At 39.5% G+C, this 20,601-nt stretch overlaps 1 protein-coding gene across 5 annotated transcripts in view; it reads left to right on the forward strand.

The window, feature by feature from the left end:
• LOC308407189 (protein Dok-7-like) overlaps window positions 1-20,601 on the forward strand; it is a 52,944-nt gene continuing 32,343 nt past the window's right edge. Inside the window, exons 1-5 of one of the 5 annotated variants that reach the window (XM_080898710.1) lie at window positions 1-457; window positions 553-598; window positions 2,499-2,729; window positions 8,416-8,616; window positions 16,513-16,632. In XM_080898710.1, coding sequence (XP_080754836.1) covers window positions 404-457; window positions 553-598; window positions 2,499-2,729; window positions 8,416-8,616; window positions 16,513-16,632 — 652 coding nt within the window. In that variant the 5' untranslated portion in view covers window positions 1-403. The remainder of the gene's footprint in view (window positions 458-552; window positions 599-2,498; window positions 2,730-8,415; window positions 8,617-16,512; window positions 16,633-20,601) is intronic. The other 4 variants (XM_080898709.1, XM_080898708.1, XM_080898707.1 and 1 more) reach the window with 4 other exon arrangements.

Consider the following 20,601-nt stretch of genomic DNA (forward strand, 5'->3'; position numbering starts at 1 on the left):
TTCCTCCGTTTCATTCCGTGAATCCTAAAGATGGTTGCTGCCCTGTGATTGGTTGATTAACGAGCTGTTGAAAAGGTGTACCTAATAAAGTGTCCGGCGAGTGTATATGCCTAGTTTGATGTATTAACGTGCTCGGTTTTACTGTTAGAGTGGCGTGTGGCATGTTAAACACGCGGGAGCGTCTCACTGTACCAGCCCAGGTGGCAGCAGCAGCATGGCCGGCAGACGGACACACAGGCAGGCAGACAGACAGACAGACAGACAGACACTGGTCATGCCATTTTCCATGTGCCTTCCTTGCTGGGGGGCGAGTTTGCGCCCCGCTAGAGGAGAGCGCAGCTATTTTGAAAGTGACCCCTCATTCAGGCAGCGACTCTGCAGCTGTCAGGAACCATGACTGAAGATGACGGATTCTGTTGTCGTGGAAGGATACGCCAGACTCAGAGACGGGAAAAAGGTTGCTTTTACTTTGTCTTAATATGCGGATATCTCCTATGCACACTTTGACCAGTGCTTTAAAACCCCCCAAAAAACTTTTCTTTTGTTTCACAGTGGAAAACTAGGTGGCTCGTGCTCCGCAAACCGTCGCCTGTAGCAGGTAAAAAAAACCTTAAAAACTAGCTAATTTTGTTTTTAGCATTTCTCGCTCGCATTGTTGTTTTGAAATTAAATCTGACAGCGGCTACACAAATCTGCCGCGACAAGCTGGAGGAGGACAGTGAGCTGGTGTTGCACTGCTTGTGTTTTCTGTTGCGTGAAAGCTCAACAAGCCTCGGCTTCAAAGGGCCTGCGTTTGTGTTCAAATACACAGCTTTGACCCAGGAGGCTATGGCGTCCAAGGAGGGACAAAAAGACCTAAAACTTTTAAAATAAGGCTTGCATGACAAATTCAATACATTTGAATTTCAAAATCAACATGTGTGCAAACCACAGTTGGTATTAAAAGACGTGTGTGTGTGTGTATATGTATATGTATATGTGTGGGGTGATACTGCAACTTGTGTTGTAGATCCGATACCAAGTAAATACGGGACCAGTGTTGCCGATACTTTGAAACCTAACCTATAAAGGCACTTTATCTAGGGGAGATTTGGTGAATTGTTGTTAATTTGTAAATTCTGAACACTAAATCAATGATTTTAACTTTTCCCAATAAGTAATTACCAGAGCAAAACACAATTATTAGGTTTTTGTGCAGTTTCGTGCAGATAAACAGTTTTTTTCCCTTTTATTTTGCCTGTAATGTAAATGTGCCACTTTGGGGAAACTTCAGTTGTTTAAATGTGTTATGGGCTATAAATAAAATAGACGTGACTGTCAACACAAAAAAGTTCAGACGTAGTGGATTTTTGACATATGTATATTTTTTTTCGTTTCCAAAATAATAATAATTTATTTAATACAGTTCAGCAGGCTACATACTGAACCCAGTGGATAGAAACAAAGTATGGAGCCTATTATTGAGCTAGTATCAATCTGACACCAATACCAGAGATGATATTGATACTATCCACACTTGCCCATCTCTAGTAAAACCTATATTACACAATGGTTCTGAAAAAGAGCTGAAACATTAGCACAAGCTAAAAGAATTTCATTAAACGTTTTTAATGACTCAAACGTTTAACGTGGGATTGTGTTTTAAAAAAATGGGAAAACTGATGCCAAAGGTGCTTTTAATCCACACACTGTCTTTTTCCCCATGCTGTAAACTCACTCTTGAAAGCATTTCTGCACAGTTTACTTTTTCTTTTTACACAATTACATTTATAAATTATTTATTTTTACCACGTGTACTGCTTCTGCTGTACAACAGCAGGCTTTCAGATTATTTCTAAATCACAAGCTTCAAACCTGTGGTTCTTATTTGATCCCATCTTCAAAGCTAATGTGCTAAGGTCTGAGCCAGAGACTCGCTGTATTTTTAGATGTACCATGAATGTGAACAGTCACGCTTACCTGCGAGGCTTTGGCTCTGCGGAAATAAAATCTAGTAGTCATTATATTTGCACACATTTTCAAATATTTTATGGAAAAGTGAGTGGATTTAGCATGAACTTGTATTTGTACCGCATTCAGTTTTACCGCAGAAAGGTTTCTTGGGTATGTTGCGCTGCACAGCTCAACATGCTCCACAGTGAGGCTGAGTGCTGCTGCTCTTCAAATCTTTGATGTCATGTTATCCCAGCTGTCTGTGCTCATGCCTCAGTTATGCGAGTGTGTGTGAAGGAGAGGGATGATACACGGACACACACAGTGTTGTTTTGTCAGTTGACACTGATTGTTTGAAAGGTGGCAACAAACAGAGGACACTACAGTAGCTACTGTGGGTCAAAATACATCCTGTTAGTAACTGTCAGTGTCATTTGGGGATTCCAGTATTGATTTTACTTTTTTTTTGTTACATCTTAAAAAAAAGAGTAGAATTTAATAATGTTTTAATGCAGACTGTGTTCTTCTGTCTTTGTTTCGTCTCCTGCTCATTGTCTGTCCTGCAGACTGCCTCGTGTTGCTGGTTTTTAAAGACAAATCAGAGAAAGTTCACGGCAACAAGGAGAGGGCGAGCATCACCTTGGAGGAGATCTGCGGCTTGGAAGCTGGACAGTGGTATGAGGGTGTGGCTTTTACTCTGACCATCCTCTGCCTGAATCAGGCTGTTTTGCTGGGCTTTGACAGCAGGGAGGCCCTGCAGGCATGGGACGCCCGCCTGCGATATAGCCTAGGAGAAGGTGAGAAGAACCATGAGTGTTTGTTTTACTTGTGTTTAACATCCAGTGTTTCTTTTTCTTTCCCCTCAAAACCTTTCAAGGAATTTAAATGATGATATTTGATGTTCCTATCCAGCTGTTCAAAATTACCCCCGTGCAATCATCTACATGCTTCTGAATCAATTTCCTAGATAAACAAATGATTTTTGTCTTTAATGAATATCTGTTATCTACTATCATACTACGTTTGTTGTCTAAAGTGATATTTTAACTTTTTTTTTTTCCATGTCTGATTACTCTTAAGAATGTCATTTAGTCAAGCACTGACTCTCTTTAGTGTGCATATTGTTTACTGTGTGGACTTGTTTTATAAGTTACATGCATCATGAAGCAATAGGAGCTATTAATAGCAACGAACTGTTCAGCAGGTGGCAGCTGAATTTTACATTTTACATTAATGACAGTGCTGGGGGACCTGATTGTGTGGAAGAGGCTTAAGACAAATTGCATTGCAGTTGTTCCTTCCAGTTTGTCGTCTGTTTTGTGTTAAAGTATACGTGTGCATGCTTGGACAGATGCACTTGTGTCTGTTCAGGCTTGCATTGAGAGTTAGATAAGTGTGTGTGTGTGTCCTAATGTCACTGAGTGGAGTGCATCCAAGCTGGCAGAAATGTCACCTGCCAGCTGCTGGGCTGAGGGCCACCATGCACAGAGCTTTTGTTGTCTTACGTGAGACTGTATGAATCCTTTTTAACCTGAGCGATGATGTGCCGCACCTGGCCAACATGCCCTCGTCGCCGCCTCCGTTAATCAATCTCCCTGGCCAAGTTTGTTCAAATCCACGAAAGTTTTTAGTTTAGTGTTGTTGAGGAAGATCCACAAGATCCACACTTGCTGTGTGTGAAATTTAGCAAAGTCAAAGGCAGAAACGCCAGTGAAGTGTTGTGATTCGCTCTAATTTTATACCCGACTTTCCCCTTTTTCTTATTGTCGAGACTCAGACTCATAAAACACAGATGTCTGTGACACGCTTTGATTGCGCTGGGCTTTAGATCTGAGCCCGTTGTGCTCGGCTTGCTGATTTCATTCTGTCTGCAGCTGTTTCCCCTTTTTATTTGTGAATGAAATCAAATCCATGCTGAAGTAATCATCGTGTGAGGACACTGTGTTTTCTGCCCCTTGTGAAGCTTTTCTCCTGTTTTTGTCAGTATGCAAAATTACATTGACCGTTGTCTTTCCATTACTCATTAGTTCTGCAATCCTGCTCACTTTAATCACAGTGAATCCCAGTAGACTGTTTGGTGGTTTCTTTGATGGTTCATTAGGACATAGTTGTAGAGCCCTCAAAAAATCCCTATAGAGATAAAGTGCAGCCATTGACTGTATGTAAAAGATGGATGCAGCCAATGTTGCACCCTGTTTGTGAGCTTGCAAACGGAAGATTTAGCTAGCAGCCATCTTGTATTTTTTTTAACAGAAGTAAATATTTTGATAAGGATTTTGAGCCTGAAGTTATCATTTAATGCAAGGTTAGCAACTACATCCATAAACTGTATATACGGATGCATGTGCTCATTAGTCATAAGTAACAGATTAATAAAATAATGTGATTTCACTCACAAAAACAGGAGTACTGTCTTGACTTTTAAGTACAGTTAACCATCACAACAGTGTGTGTTATTTGTTAGATAATTGCAAAAAACATCCTACAAAGAAACAAAACCACTAACGAGGTTCAGTACAATGGTTTTAATCAGCCCAAATACTATTACTGACCTAGCTGCAACATTATGCTCCAAAACACAGCATCAAACATGGGCGTAGGTTCTAGGTTGGAAAAATAAAGCTAATATAAAAGTGTCTCAAACCTGCATTGTGTCTTAAAGACACCAGATGGTCAGCTTTAGTTTAGTTTACTGGTGTAATTGATTAATTAATTTAGTTAATTCCTTTTTAAATCTTTGTCTTACGTTCTGTATGCTCATTGGCTGATGACTTATGATTGACCAGTTGTTAGCCAATGAGCAAGTAGATTTTAAAAAGCAGGATGCATGTGGATGGGCAGATATGACTGTGAAACTCTTTTTTTTTTTTTTTTTTTTTTTTTTTTTTTTTTTTTTTTTGTCAAATATTTTTATTGAAAAAAGAAAACAACACAGTACTTGCAGTTACCGAAATACAATTAACCTTTCTTCATTTTCCTAAGTATATATATATATATATATATATATATTAGGGGTGCAACGATACACAAAATTCACGGTTCGGTTCGGTTCAATACTTTGGTGTCACGGTTCGATATTTTTTCGATACAAAAAAAATGTTCATGCCTTTTTAATTTGTCATTTATTAAAATTATAAATATATATTTTAACTCAAAAGTACAGTTTTTAAATTTAACCCTAACCCTTGTGCGTGTTTTTTATTTTGACAGCGAATGCGCACCTGCGGACCACTTATGTGCAGCCCTGGTTATTTAGCTCGTCATATTGCAGCCACAGAAATTATTTTGTCCATGAAACCATAAAGCTGCACTTTCTTTTTGCCTTATAGTCTGATTTGTCATAACTTCTCCGTTTTGTGGTAAGCTTTTCTTTGGCTGTCACTTCTTCACCCTGACCTGTCTTATTTGGCTCAGCAGAACTAAAATATATATCTGTCTGTGAAGGTTCTCAGTCATCCAGGTCATCGTAGTCAAATATAAATCCTGCTGCTTTTACACACGCACTTACATAAGCTCAGCGATTCTCTGCGATCAACCTCTCACATGTTTAAGCTTGCTGCGGGAGATTTCACTTGTCATGTTTGCATAGTAAGCTAACGATTAATAAGACGATGTCAGAGGAATTGGTGCGCAAATTATCATCACTCACAGATCAGTGCTGTCGCTCTCTATACACAGTTCGCGCCATTGCAAAGTGAAAGCAAAAAAACAAGCGCAAATTCAAACGCGATTTCAATATGTCACATATTGACAGTGGCTCACCGATGCCAATGACATAATTACCCAGCTACATTTCCGAAAGAATGCAATAGCCCGACGGGCAGGGCAGAGATAGATTTTGGTACCCCGACTGACAAAATCGCTAGCCCGGACGTTGGGCTAGCGATATTGCAAGCCCTGTATCTGATTGAGGAATCACTCATCTTTGGAAAAGAGTTTATTACAGAGGAATGTCTCTTTCCAAAATAAAAGCTATACTATCCGCTTCTTCTGGGCTATATTCTCAGCAGCATATTAAACAGCTGTCTAAATGACTCGGCTAAAGTTAGTAGCATGCTTGTCTTTGCACTAGGATGATGTCGGCGTAAATGTGCAGTCATATTCGTTGTGTTCCCACTAGTGCTTTCAGGTTAATCTCGTTGAAATGACCTTAACGCCACAACACGGCAAATCTCCGTTAACGAGCTACCGCCGATCGGGGCGTCCATGGGGCTAGACGGCCAACACGTTAACGAGCTAACTGCGCTAACACACTAGTTCCCACCCATGTAATTGAGCATTGCATGGCACATCCAACATACTGTTTTACTTTAGTCCATGACTGCTTACCTTCAGGGTCATACATGAAAACCAAAATAATTCCAAACACCAGATATGAATGAGGGTGGGGAGGTCCATGTTGCAAGGAGAGCTTAACTTCTGTCTCGCTAGCTTGCCCTGCGCTCTTCCTTCTGACGATGCTGTCTGTGTTGAGCGCTCAGTGAATCTGCATTCGACTACTCCGCCTAGGCTGCACTGTCGAGCCTAGGCGGAGTAGTCGAACGCAGATTCACTGAGCGCTTAAATATATGACCTTAAATTGACGAGCACAGGAGGTGGAAGATCGTACCCTCGCTATTAGGGATGGGTATTGATAAGATTTTAACGATTCCGATTCCATTTTCGATTCTGTTTAACGATTCGATTCCTTATCGATTCTCTTATCGATTCTCTTATCGATTCTTTTTTTTTTTTAAAAAGGAGAACACTAAAGTCGATTAGCTTAGAACTGTGTTTTATATCTTCTCTTTGAACAAGATAGAAATTTAGGAGTAACATGACCTTACAAACCCAACAGTGAGATCTTAAGAGAGCCACAGCCTACGGCTCTTCAATGGGGTGTCACAGGGTCCCCAGGAAAAAAAATGTATATGTAAAATAATAAAATAAATATTCTCCTGTAGCAATAACAAAGTTTAACATAAATTATTCTGTAGCAATTACACAAGAATATCCAGTAATGTCCTGCCTACAATTAAACACATTCACTTACCAAAGTGAAATCGGGGGCATCTGCTGTGGCAAATGGGTGCAAGCCTTTGCACGTTGCCCTGTTGTCATCCTTTCTCATAAAGTGTAACCAAACTTTTGAGCGTTTGTGCCGCTCAGGCGCCGTGTTTCCTACTGGGTAAAAGACGCTACTCAACGTGATGACGTCATTCGGGGCGACTGGAATCGATAAGGGAATCGTTTTTAAAAGTGGCAAACGATTCCAAGGAATTGAAACAGTGGGAACCGGTTCTCAACAAGAACCGGTTTTCGATACCCATCCCTACTCGCTATAGCCTGTTCCCAAGACTCCTCATGTATTTGAATTCCTAGTTCTCCTTAAGCTTAACAATAGAGTGGTTACTAAAAGACAGGATAGTATCATAGAGTTTCGAAATGGTTGACTGTGAAACTCTTACTCATTGGCTAAAAACATCATAGTCATAGTTTGTTAGTTTGTTTTCCGTGAAACCGGTGTGCATTTTCACGGAAAAACTCCATGAAATTTAAATTTTTATTCATTATGACACAAAACGAATGACTGAGCCCATAAACCCATCAGAAAGCTTTTAAAGAGGTCAAGTCAGAAAGCCATTTTCCCGTAGACTTTTTGTTTGTTTGTTTGTTTGTTTCTTTACTTGCTTGCTTGCTTTTTTTAAATACCAAGATAGAGATCGTGAAAATGCTAATCCCTAGCCTTCAGAACAGGACTCTAGAAAACCAGTCGACGATGTTATATTAGCTAAGTTTTATACCATCTATGCCTGCCACTTAAAGTGGCCACACTTTAAACAATGGAAAATAGAATTGGAAAAATATATTCAGGGTATATCAGTTTATGAAAACAATTATCTCTACAGAAAAAGTGTTTATGCAACCTACCTGGCTTTGAACAGTTCTACTCTAAACTTGAATATTTTAACATGGTTGCTGTGTGGATTGAATTACCGTACTTCTGGACCAGCCCCAATGGACACTTAAGGTATTGCAGGGTTTCTGTGTTAGCTTTATTTTTCAGCCTCATACCAAAGTGAGGCTAAAACTCTTACAAAATACCTACACTTCATTATACCAGAGGATCTTTTTTCCAGCTCCCTCTTGCTAATTAGCTGCTAGAAGCTAATGTTAGCGATGTGTTAGCAAGCTACTATATTTAGGTAATGTACTTGCAAACATAATTACTCATAGCTTCCTAAATGGCACATATTTCACTGCAATGCAAGTCGAACGCTGATGCTTCAGATTTACTTACAAAAATATATTCACCCAGAACGGACATTTGGGTATTTGAGAGTGACAAAATAGGAGGTACTTCGCAGCTTATGAAGAAATGTGTTCAGGGTTATTTGCCTCATTTATGTTCCTCTTTACTCTTTCCACTCTTTCTACTTATTGTAAAACTCATTTACAGTTATTGGAATATGCGTTAAATTTGAGGATCTGTGTGTTTCTCAGTTCACAGATTCAGTGTTGGAGTCTTACCAGGGACCAAGTTGGAGAGCGGGCCTGCAACTCTCCATTTGTGCAACAATTTGTTGGCTCTTGCTCGGGATGTCCCTCCTGTTATTATTGGCCACTGGAACCTTCCAGACCTGCGTAGATATGGACCTGTACCAAATGGATTCGTGTTTGAAGGAGGAACAAGATGTGGCTACTGTAAGTTTATAGCTGCTTAATTATTGTCTGTTTTGTGCAACATTTGAGTGTGTTAAGTTTATGTAAATGGGTATTAAAATAATATTTTGTGCTTGGCAGAGGGTTTAGGGGATAATTAGCTATTAGGCTGCACAGTGACAAAGAAAATGTAATGCAAAATTTAATCACCGATTGTAAAGTGAGGCATCTGAAACACATAAACAGTAAAAGACATTAAACAAAAATGTAATAATATTAAAATAACACAATTGGAAGAAGAAGAGCATGAATGTTAAACCCCAACAGTGAATTTCAAAGAAAATGTGCTTTTAAGAAAAGACAGAGACTCAAGTATGACTGCGTTAAACATCTCCATCCTTTCATAACATTAATATCTCTCCATCATTAGAGGCTAATGGCTCATTAAATCATGATACGTGCTGTGGTTTGTGTCTCTCTCTCTCTCAAAAACACAAAATAATCACCGGCTGTGATTTGCGGTGATTCATGCTTATCTTTCTGCCCGTGAAAGAGAAGCTCTTTCTCAGTACAATAAATCTGACTCAAAAAATATGCTTTCTAGCCTGAGGAAATATAGCTAGAAGAGGAGAGGAAGTTTGAGTCTTTGTTATTGATGATTAGTTTGTCCTTGCCTTACTTTTGCAAATGTGCCTTGTGCAAAATAGAGTGGACCTAAAACCTTTTTCCTGTGACAGGAACAGTAAATAGTCTGCCGGAATAATATTTTGGTCCAGCAGTCCAGAGAAAATTAATCTTTCAGGCTATGTTCTTTCAGGCTCCGTTGTTAAGCGTAGAACTTCTTGGATGAAAACTCATCCTGCAGCGAAATAATAACTCAACAGTTTTTAATGTTGACCATGCTTCTGTCCGTACGATTGGGCTGATGAATAATTTATCAAACGTGGGCATATGAAGACAGCAACACACAGTATCCTCTGCTGCGTCCTGCAAACAAATTTAACTTTTAGTACTTTGGTTTAGCGCTTTTAAAACCCCGTGGTCATCTGTTAAGCATCCGTGGACCTGATTTGGATTCCTGTGTGATGCTCAAACTTTGAATTTGCATGTTTGCATGGAGAAGATCGCTGTAAACATCAGGATTAGTGGGTTGAGGTCAGTCACTGGGTGTGTTTTTTGCTCTCTGGTTGTACATCTGGCATCCCTCGGGCGGGCACGTTGAGGAAGATGCTCAGTGGAGTTTCATGAACCAAAAAAAGAGAGCGCCCTCAGCAACTACATGTGCTGTTATCGTCACGAAAGACTGTATGGTCCTTGTTTTTCTGCTTCCTTTTTGAAAGGCTTCTTATAGAAACTTTTATCAGGCAGCTGATGGTGTGAGTTGGTCATTCGTCTTTAGATGTTTTATTGTAATACAGAATTTTGGTTTTCTTTAGTATATATTTAGATTTTAGGAAGTGTTTTTCTGACTATGATGATTCTTGCCATGATTTCCCAATGTAGGAAGATCCTATAGTGACTGTTTTCAAATGACATCATGTCATTGGAGAAACTGCAAGCAAAGCATTAAGTATAATAAGAGTGTTACTATAGCAATGCAAATGAAACACAGTTCTAAAAACCCTTCCACCAATGGCAAATCCCACCAATCCATCAGTCTCTAAACCATGTTGTGTCAAACAAAAGGCCCAGGGGCCAGAAACGGCCTGGGTAACACAAAGGAGTACATAGATTTTGGAAGCTGTGTTTTCAAAGGTTTTACAGCCTTTCCTACTGATAAAGACTGGCACCATACCAAAGTTATTAAGTAATTTTAAAAGCTATCCACTATAGAAGTTTCAGTTCTTTACAATAGACCCACAGTAAAACAAACAAACAAACAAAAAAATAGAAATGAAATTTTTCTGTGAATTAATGAAATAATTCAGTTTTGTAATTACAGGAGAGTCTGAGCGATGAGCTACCAGAACCTTTTCTGTAATTTTACACATTTATTTATTCATTCTGGCAGATGTCTTCCTTTTCATTATCTTATTAGCAGCTTGTCATTATCGAGTCCTACTGTTAAAACTACACTTCTATTTTGAGGATTAGTTGTGATAGATTTGTAGTTAAGGGTCTTTACAGTGACACAAAAGAGAGTTTTTCTATTTTGGCCAAATTAAGATCAAAGTGTGCTGTATGACATGATGTGAAATGAATTTAACATCTCAGCTCAGTGGCTCTAAACTGACACTGGAAATATGTTTTGATTTGTCCATATAACCTACCAGAAATATTGTTGTCTGGTCATTACTGATGAATCAATATTAGCTATTAGATAGCTAAAAAGCAGCCACTATTGCTTTAACAAATTCATTCCCCTTTCCCTCCCCAATGGGAGCGTTACTGGCCAGTTTGGCTCAGCATTACACAGAACGTTATATATTTAGCACATTTAGCACTGGCGTTCTTGTTATGCACTTTAATCTTGACGGAAGTAGAAGGGATGTGTGTAAAACCATTGCTAAAATGTTTCAGTGGCAGATCTTTTCTGTTTTTTACTAGTTAAAGTGCTCCAGCAGTTCGTCTCTGTGGGTCTCAACTGCTCAAAACTGTCAGTTTGTTATTTTTTATTTATTTTTGCAGGGTGCTTTGAATGTTCATGGATTAAAACAGATGATATATTGAAAGGCTAGTGCTGCATTTGTATGGAGTATCTAGTTTCTTGGAACGGTGCTTCACCCTGCAGGACTTCGAAAGCTATGAATCACACAGTTGTGTCATTAAGTAAATCACAGAGCTGTCCACACTTTGCTTTTCCAAACTGTGCTCATAGGAGCATTAAAGCAGCAGATGAGCAGATGTGAATCGTTACTTCTGATCAAAATTTCCAGAGTATAATCAGAGCAACAATATGATGCAGATATTTTAAGTTTTGTCGAAGCATCTGGCTTTATAGTGACGTAACAAGACACGTACACAATCATCTGATCACACGTGCTTGGTTAAATCTGAGAGGAAATTGGATTTAGATTGTTTCCAAACCCCACAACCTTTTGTTTTGTTTTTTTTGCCACATAACCCATTTTAACACTACACAGTAAAAAGCATGTGGAGTAACGATGTCACAGCAATGTGTCTGACATGCTAGGTATCAGCTTACCATAAAGACAACACTTGAATCCACACTGCTGTCTGCTCAGCTGTGAAAATGGTAAGAAACTGAGTTGGAGTTGCTCTGCTGGTCAAACTATATATAAGTTGTCTGTTGTTCTCATTATGGTCTGTATGGTACATATGGTACACAGGCAGCTCCTTACCTTTGAGTCTGTCCATTTAGTCTGTAGGTTTAAAGTTAAAAGGGTTTTGTTCTTAAAATTGCAGTTTTATTGAGTGAAATTAGGTTTGACTTTATTATGTCTTAGTCAAGCCCTGCGACAGACTGGCGACCTGTCCAGGGTGTACCCTGCCTAAGGCCCTAAGACAACAAGGATAGGCCCCCACAACCCTGAAAAGGATAAGTGGAAGAGAATGGATGGATGGATGTTTTAGTCGCATGCTAGAAGAGCACATATTCAGAAACTTCAACATGTCACCTTAGAGATGTCGTGTCATACATGTATTTTGGCCTTGTGGTTCTTCTTTTTTTAAATGACCCCCTTCTTTGAAGCATTATGTAATCACCCCACTTGAAGGATGTTCATTCAACTCTTTGACTTTGAACCAAATAAACAAACCACCACAGATGTGACGCAAATGCACGTTTGTTTAAAAGCCGAACATTCTGGCTTCATGAAACATGCCCCAAACAAGTTAATTTAATTATTGATCTGTTTTTCCCAGATTAAGCACAGAGGAGGGAAAATATGGAATCACTTTGTGATTTGGATGTGTAAAACAGACACTTTTTAATATTAAAAATAGTCAGCAGTTAAAAGAGCGTTTGCAGACCTCAGCAAGCTGTTACACCTGATTAAGAGGAAGCAGCTCTCCAAGAAGAGAGGTGTCAGTCAAAAGGATTATACAACTCCTTGTTTTTCCCCAGTCAGCTGTGTCTAAGAAAAGTGCAAAGTGTTAAGAATAAAAAAGGAAAACTTAAGGGTAGATGGAAGATGTCAAAGAGTCAGAAGAAAATTGAAAATGCTCAAAACTCCCCATAAATTGGCAGAAAGAAGAATCAGTGGTTTTGTGATAAAAGTGTAAAAACTGGGATTGCCAAAGGAAAGCCAGCATTAACGCCTAATGGGAAGAAAACAAGGTTAGAGCGGGCGAACACAATTGTGCGCTGTGGATGATTTGCTAAGAGTCACGTTCAGTGATGAATCTGCATTTGCCAAAGGGGATGATGCTGGGACTTTTTATTTGGTGCCATAAAAAAGATGAAGGCCTTGAGAAATCAAGCAAAAATGGAGCAGGAGAGATGAAAGTCTTTACCTCAACAGTAAATGCACAGGTGTAGACTGCTTTATGCTTTTCTTATTGCACTGAGAGCGTGGTTTTGGTTATGATTAGGATTAGTTTTCGACATCACGATGATGACGATGCGTCTTGTTGTCACAGAAGAAAGGAAATGCAGACAGACTCATTGACACAGTCAGCACATAGTCCAGATCTTAACCCAAACAGAAAATTTACAATGTCTGGGAAACAAATGTGCCATTACACAAAATTATTTAATTAGTTTGAAGTTTGTTTCATGAAGTCAGAGTTGTTCAGATAGTAAACAACAAAAGGAACAAAAAAACAACACTTTATCACATCTGTGGTTTGTTTATTGCTGCAAAGTAAAAGAGTTCAGTGAACATCTTTCAAGTGTGACGACTTCATGTTCTTTGCCAGAGGTTGTAAGTTTTTCCATGTAGTCTAAAATTCATATCCAGTGGCATACACTCCAATAAGGCCACATCGGCTAATAATATTGTATAGCCTTACGTATAGGTCGGGCTCTGAATACTACAGCGTATGATTACAAAGCAGTGATCACAAGAATGGAGACGCTGTGACTCGTGTAATATTTTGTACTTTGTTCAGATGTTCTTCTTGTACTTGCTTTTTCCTTTGAGATGCAAGATTGTTGAAATCCTGCTTTTGATTGCTCGTGCTTCCACAGACGTGTAGTACCAAAGACCCCAGGTAACTCAAAGTACTCTCTGAATGACTCACATTCAAAAGCTTCAACTCGACTCATTTAAAAAAACAACAACAAAAAAACAGGTCATGACGCTCTTTCTAAAGTGTTCCGGTGGCCTTTACTGCTTCATCAGTCTGATTTCTAAGCTTTGATTTTTGCTCTGTGCCTTTTTTCCTGTCCACACACTTTTGATCACGTGTAATATCAGTCAAAATTCAAAGAGTGGGCTTGCTGTGGCTGCTTTGAATTGCTTAGAAGTGTAATGGAGAGCACACAGCATGACAGGCAGCAAACTATGTTTCAGTCGTTCTTGTTTGTTCGTTGCGTTTTATTGACTCGGCAGATGAAGCATTAGAAAAACATCTGTTCAGAACAACAAGAAAGGAAATGATTCAGGCTGTGCATAATCACCCCTGCTGTGCCCAAAACTCAGCAACATGCATCACTCTGGAGTTTTCCTTAAGGTCTGTTTGAACACGTCGGGCCGCGTGCGTCCCTGTGATAAGATAACGTTTGAAAAATTCAACAGATGTGAAACTATTAAAGTGAAGAGGACCGTATGTGAACACCTGGAGGGGACAGACAGACATTGGAGCATTAAAGATACATGATGACCCTCCTGGAAACATGACATTTTATTTTATTTTTTTAAATTTAAGAGCCAATAAGCCTTCAGTAGTCTACTGGCTTATCTTAAAGAAAGTCAAAGCTGCTTTACTTTTATACAGAAAAGGGGAAAAAGTAAGGCTGCATCTCAGTGTTTGTGTGCGGCGAAGGCCGAGCATTCCTGTGACATGTAATCCCTCGGCACAGTTTATCCACAGCACGGCGAGAAGTGATTTAGCTGTGCTGGGTGTCTCACTTTTGGTTAGAGCAGCTGTAGAACTGCAAGCTGCATTTGTCCTGCCTTTTGTGCACGCCACGGGCGAATGGTCATTTAAGTAAAGTGTAGGTGTGCGTGTGAAATGCTTAGCGCTAAAGTGACTGTACACTTTAGCGCACTTTGCTGTACCAAAGTGTTCAGAAAAACGATTTTCTCTAAACGCAGTCAAAATGACCTCTCAGTAATTAGTGCTTTAATAGTTTTGTTACTTTATTTACTTTCTTTATTTGTTCCTGAATTTTATCGTCCTGGAATAGTTAAACTGGATAATGTTTACATGCATTTCTGAAGGTTGCAAACATGGTAGTGAAGGAAATCTGAATTTCACTTTAAAGTAATTAAAGTTTGCTAGACTTTCATCTTGAGCCGTTTGGATGACTCTGCTGCTTTCGAAATAAAAATGCCAACCTTGGCTCTCGGCGCTTGCTCATTTACACTTCCCACTTAACAAAGTTGGATTTTATAAGCTGTGTTACTTTGTATGGATGCTGTGTTTTTATCACCTCTTGGAGCAGAGACCAGAAGGGTCCATTTGAGTTGTTTTCATTCCTGCAGAGATTAATGTGAACTAAAAAGCTTTGCCACCTGTTCTTTGTTTTGTTTTGAATGTTTGTTTTTGGATTTTTTATTTTTTATTTTTTTGGTAATCGTGCATTTAGTAGTGTAACTAAAATGCAGTCACCTATCAAAACCAACGTGTATATAAATTTGTAACGTTGCAAGATGAACGTGTATGAGGTGAGACACCACTTAATCAGCTCCATCGTAAAAGCACAAAGGAGGCAATAAATCTTTAGTTTGAACAGGTTAAAACAGTTGAGCAGACTTTGGTGCTGACCTTTGACCCCTGCTCACAGCCACAGCAGTGTAAGGGCAGCTTTGACATGGGTGGCTTCAGCCGCAGAATGACACAACAACACTTTGTAAAGCGCAGGCCGTTGTGCTGTCAGAGGGAGGTCAAGAGACCTCAGGAGAACGTGACCTCTCTGACCTCTCCACTATATTAAATCCTCCTTTATTACACTCTAAATTGTTGAAATAGACAAACTGGGAACCATAAAGAAGGAACTTTTTTATTATGTAATACTCTATAACTGCAGCTTTGTGAAACGCATCATGCCTCAGTTTCTTTCTGAAAAGGTTCATGTAGTGCTCGTTTACATATACTACACACTATAAATAATCTATCTGTATCTATCTATATCCATCTCTATATATCTCTATCTCTATATCTGTCTACATCTACATCTATCTATTGTAACAAATTCTACTTTTAGGTGGTATTTTATTCAGGAAATTATTTTTATATTGATATGAAAAAAAATAATTTGATGTCATAAAAAAACAATAACTAACAGATGCTCTTTGATTAATTGTTATTATTAGCAGCTGTGTTTTGTAAAATATCTGAGTGGTCCATGATTTTGGCGAGCTGTTGACTTTCCTTGTAGAACCATCGAGGAAAGTTGTGGCTTGGAGTAAAAACTTTATGTCCCACTTACGTAAAGATTACGGCCGCCATTTTTTTTTTTTTTTTTTTAACATCAGAATTAAAGCTGTTCTCACTGGTCCCGGGTGAAAATTGTGTTGCTGCAATATTAATTTGCTCATATAGTAAGCTACGAAAACAGAAAGGGTCAAAAACCTCAGCATGTTAGCGTGTTGAATGACTGTCCTGGTTTAAAAGTAAAAGACAAATAGTTTTTAATTTTAAATAGTAACCAAATATATCTCAGTTTAGGACATTTTGATGGTAGTTGAAAAGTAGAAATGTTTTTTGTAAAATTGAAAAGTTTGTCTCGTTTTACTGATTTATAGCAAGAAACAGCCTGTTCTTTTTTTATTATACTGGCATCACCAATGTTGCACTCTTTCTTGTTGATTATTAACCGTAAAATACACTTTCATAAATTAGCTTAAAACTAATGAAGTCTATTTTCAGGGGCTGGTGTTTTTCTGCTCGCATCTGCTGAGAGCGAGCAGATCAGCTTTCTATTCGACTGCATCGTCAGAGGCATCTCCCCCACCCGAGGCCCTTTTGGACTGCGGCCCATTTTGCCAGGTCAGTATCAGAGGTGTTTCATATTGCTTGGCTGAAAAGAACTGAAGTTATACGGAGGGGGAATGTCAAGATGAAGGAGTAATTGTTTTAAAGCCGTGCTTCTTGGGGAAAGCAAACGGCTCGCTGACTTGTTGCACTAAAATGTAACTTTTAGCCTTTTAGCGGAGGCTGGGGGGAGTGACTTCTGAGAATTCCTGCCTCAAAGACAAGACGTGGACTTCTAAGTATAAATACTAAAGTCAACATTTACCATTATAATTTTAGCTAACTCTGCTTGTGTTGCTTATAGAGATTCATCATGGCTGACATGCTCTAGCTTCCTGAAATCCACCCATTTTTGGCAGAATAAAGCCAGAGGATTTCTTTGATGATGGATACGCTTTGATCTGCCTAAATTATGTCTGGCAGCTGTGTTTTGGTTTTTTTTGTTTGTTTTTAAATGCAATTACATAAATCCCCATGAACCAATTTATCAACGTCCTAACCCCTGACTTAAGTGATGAATGTAAAGCTTTAGGTCACCTTAAACTTCAGTAAGAGGATGACTATTATACTCACTCTGATTAGGTAACAAATTCAATTGTATTCTATGTATAGTCCAGGGTGAAGTGCTACTGGTGGGCACGTTAGAGGATGGATCTAGTTCCAGATTGTTGTCAGGTTTCAGTTTGTGAAAGATGCCAAGCACCAAAGTGTAAATGGTTCTTCTGTTCCTTTGCAATCTGCTGTGAAAATCTGACACGTGTCAGTTGTCTTCACTAATGGCAGATCTGCCTTTTGTGATATAATATCACTATTTATTTAAAACACTGTAGTGAAAGTAGATGAAAGGAATTCATCAAAAAATGTGAAGTGAAAAAATTCTATTTTTTTCTGCATAATCCATCATATAAAATTGAATCAAATGGAAAAATCTCTTTATAAAACTTGTTTTATTAGTTTTAATCTTTTAACTTTATGCACATTGAATCAAGCAAGAATTTAATTATATGCAACAGTCTTTGACTTGAAGAAATTTATTTAACATTTAAACCTATTTTCTGCATATTCCAGCATATAAAATAAAATAATTTTTTTGTGTCTACACTCACTCTTTCAAATAAATGCAAATAAATAAAATCATAGATTCAGCAGCACTAAGTCCTGTCGCCCTTAAATCTATTTTTACCTGTTTAGCAGGAGTGGGGCCTGTGAAGGTTTGCCCAGTACCGCGGCGTTCATGTCAGTGGGGGGATCTGAGTGTTTCTCTGTGAATTTCACATTCCCACCGCAGCGTGCTCGGTGCTTGCTTAGATTTGAAGTTTAATTTTTCGCTGTAGAAAGAACTTTTATTCCCACGCAGAGTGAACAGCGGACGCTAATGTTTTTGTCACTTTTTACTAAATCAAACGCAAAGTATCGTCACTACTTCTGAGCTTTAAACGCTGCATGGTCGTTCTCTCTCCTGCACTCCATATTATCAACTGTTGATCTAAACACGTCTGTTGCTGCCACGGATGTCGCACACTTGTACGTCATGGTCATGAGACACTCTCACAAACAAAATCAGGGTTTAGTACCGCAGTAACGCAGAGTGCTTACGTTAAGTAACAGTAATCTAATTACTGTTTTTTTTTTTTGTTTTTTTTTTTAAATCCCTTACTTTACTCGTTACTTGAAAAAAGTAATCGGATTACGCGTTACTGCCCAGCTCTGTTGATGAGTGACCATTTTTGAGTGGGAGGGTTCTGTGCTAATTTATCTCGCAGTGCTTGGGAATTTTCTGGTTTTTAAGTGGGCTGAAACATTCTCCACGTTGGGAATGGCTGTGTAAGATTATCTCAGTAAACACGCACACCAGGTCTAGTAAGATGGAAAATAAAATAGAAGTTGTAATTTGGTACGGCGTCATGATCCATGTTATATTTGTTCATACATTAGATACAAAACAGAAAAACCCTGTAGCCATTCTTGGATATATTTTGTATTTTACATTTCCCCATATTTGGTCACTTCCTTTAAACACTTTCAAATGTTAGATTACGTGTTACTGAAGTGGTTAAACATTATTTGGTTCCCCGCTGTTTCCAGCAACACTTTTGATTTTCCACACTAGCAGTTACAAAAAAAAAAAAAACATTTCTCACCCAGCCGCCAACTTATTAGGAAATGTTGAGAGAGTAGCTGCAGGGCCTTGTGGGTATTTTGGTTTTCACACATCTAACCGCCCAATCGCATGTTGAGCTCATATTCCTATTATTGTGATGCATAGTAGAATAAATAGTAGGGAGGATGTGGGTTGGGGTGGGGGTGGAGGGGTCAAAGTCATGGTAGCAGAGCAGCCAAAGCCTCCTAATCGCTTCGGGCATGTGTGTAACCTCATCCACAGCATTCCACTGCTGCCTCCCCCCATCATTCTTGGTCACAGTGCTCTTGGCTCTCCCCTACCTTTTTCCTCATCTTTCACTTTGTCTCATCCCCCTTCGCAGTTCTTAACCGCGTCTCTCGTTCTCACTTACCTTTCACCTCTCAGTCCATGTCCGAGTCTGTCTGTGTCACATGATTAAATCTCTGTGCTAGCTGCTATTTTGATTAATTGCTGTTAATGTTCTTGGCTTATTTATCTGTCTTTCGTCCTTGGATGCTCCAGTGTGTCAACCTATAGTTTTCCTGCTTTGTGTTTAGTTCCCAGCATACAAATTGTTCCTGCAGTGCTTCTTTTTTGCATTTAGTCATGAGTACATTCGTGTGTAAATACGAAACATGTAAAAGCAGGTGGACACGTAACCTACATGCATTTTAAGCTGTCAGACAAGGAAAAAACACCTCAATTGATGAAAGATTATGTAAAACGCTGATGGCTGGTTAGATTCACCTTCATAAAGGGCTAAACTAAGATTGACATTTGATCATTTGTACTTATCACTGTAGATTTATTTCATGTAGATTCTTTATTCCACAACCGAAGACATTAGAAAAATGTAGTGAGGACATTTATGAAGCCTGTTTACAGCTCACTGCCATCTTTGCCAACTTCTGGAGCCATAAAATCCATAAGTGGCCAAAGGGGAGTAACCCTGAAGGCCTGAACAGAGCTCAGCCGGGATGTGCAAACCTGTAAAATATTGATGACCTTGATAGATTGGATACCTGTCAGTCAAGGAAGCATGACCTGAGGCTGGGTTACTGCTTGTTAGAAGTGCAAATGATTTTCACTTAGTTCTCTCTCTCTCTCTCTCTCTCTCTATCCATCTATCCATCTGTCCATCTATCCATCTATCCATCTATCCATCCATCCATCCATCCATCCATCGAGTGTATCCTAGCTGTTCCCAGGACTGCGCTCTTCTGGACAGAGATTTCCGATGTTGTTCCCGGGATCTGCTGGAGCCACTCGCCTAGCTTGGGAGTCACCGCACTAGGTGCGGGGACCACCGTTACCTTCACCCTCCACATCCTCTCGAGCTCTTCTCTGAGCCCTTGGTATTTCTCCAGCTTCTCGTGTTCCTTCTTCCTGATATTGCTGTCATTCGGAACCGCTACATCGATCACTACGGCCGCCTTCTTCTGTTTGTCTACCACCACTATGTCCGGTTGGTTAGCCACCACCATTTTGTCCGTCTGTATCTGGAAGTCCCACAGGATCTTAGCTCGGTCATTCTCCACCACCCTTGGGGGCATCTCCCATTTTGACCTCGGGACTTCCAGGTTGTACTCGGCACAGATGTTCCTGTACACTATGCCGGCCACTTGGTTATGGCGTTCCATGTATGCCTTGCCTGCTAGCATCTTTCACCCTGCTGTTATGTGCTGGATTGTCTCTGGGGCATCTTTACACAGCCTGCACCTGGGGTCTTGCCTGGTGTGATAGACCCCAGCCTCTATGGATCTTGTGCTCAGAGCTTGTTCTTGTGCTGCCATGATTAGTGCCTCTGTGCTGTCTTTCAGTCCAGCTTTGTCCAGCCACTGGTAGGATTTCTGGATATCAGC

Source organism: Rhamphochromis sp. 'chilingali' (genome assembly GCF_963969265.1).
Source record: "Rhamphochromis sp. 'chilingali' genome assembly, chromosome: 1".
NCBI lineage: Eukaryota > Metazoa > Chordata > Actinopteri > Cichliformes > Cichlidae > Rhamphochromis > Rhamphochromis sp. 'chilingali'.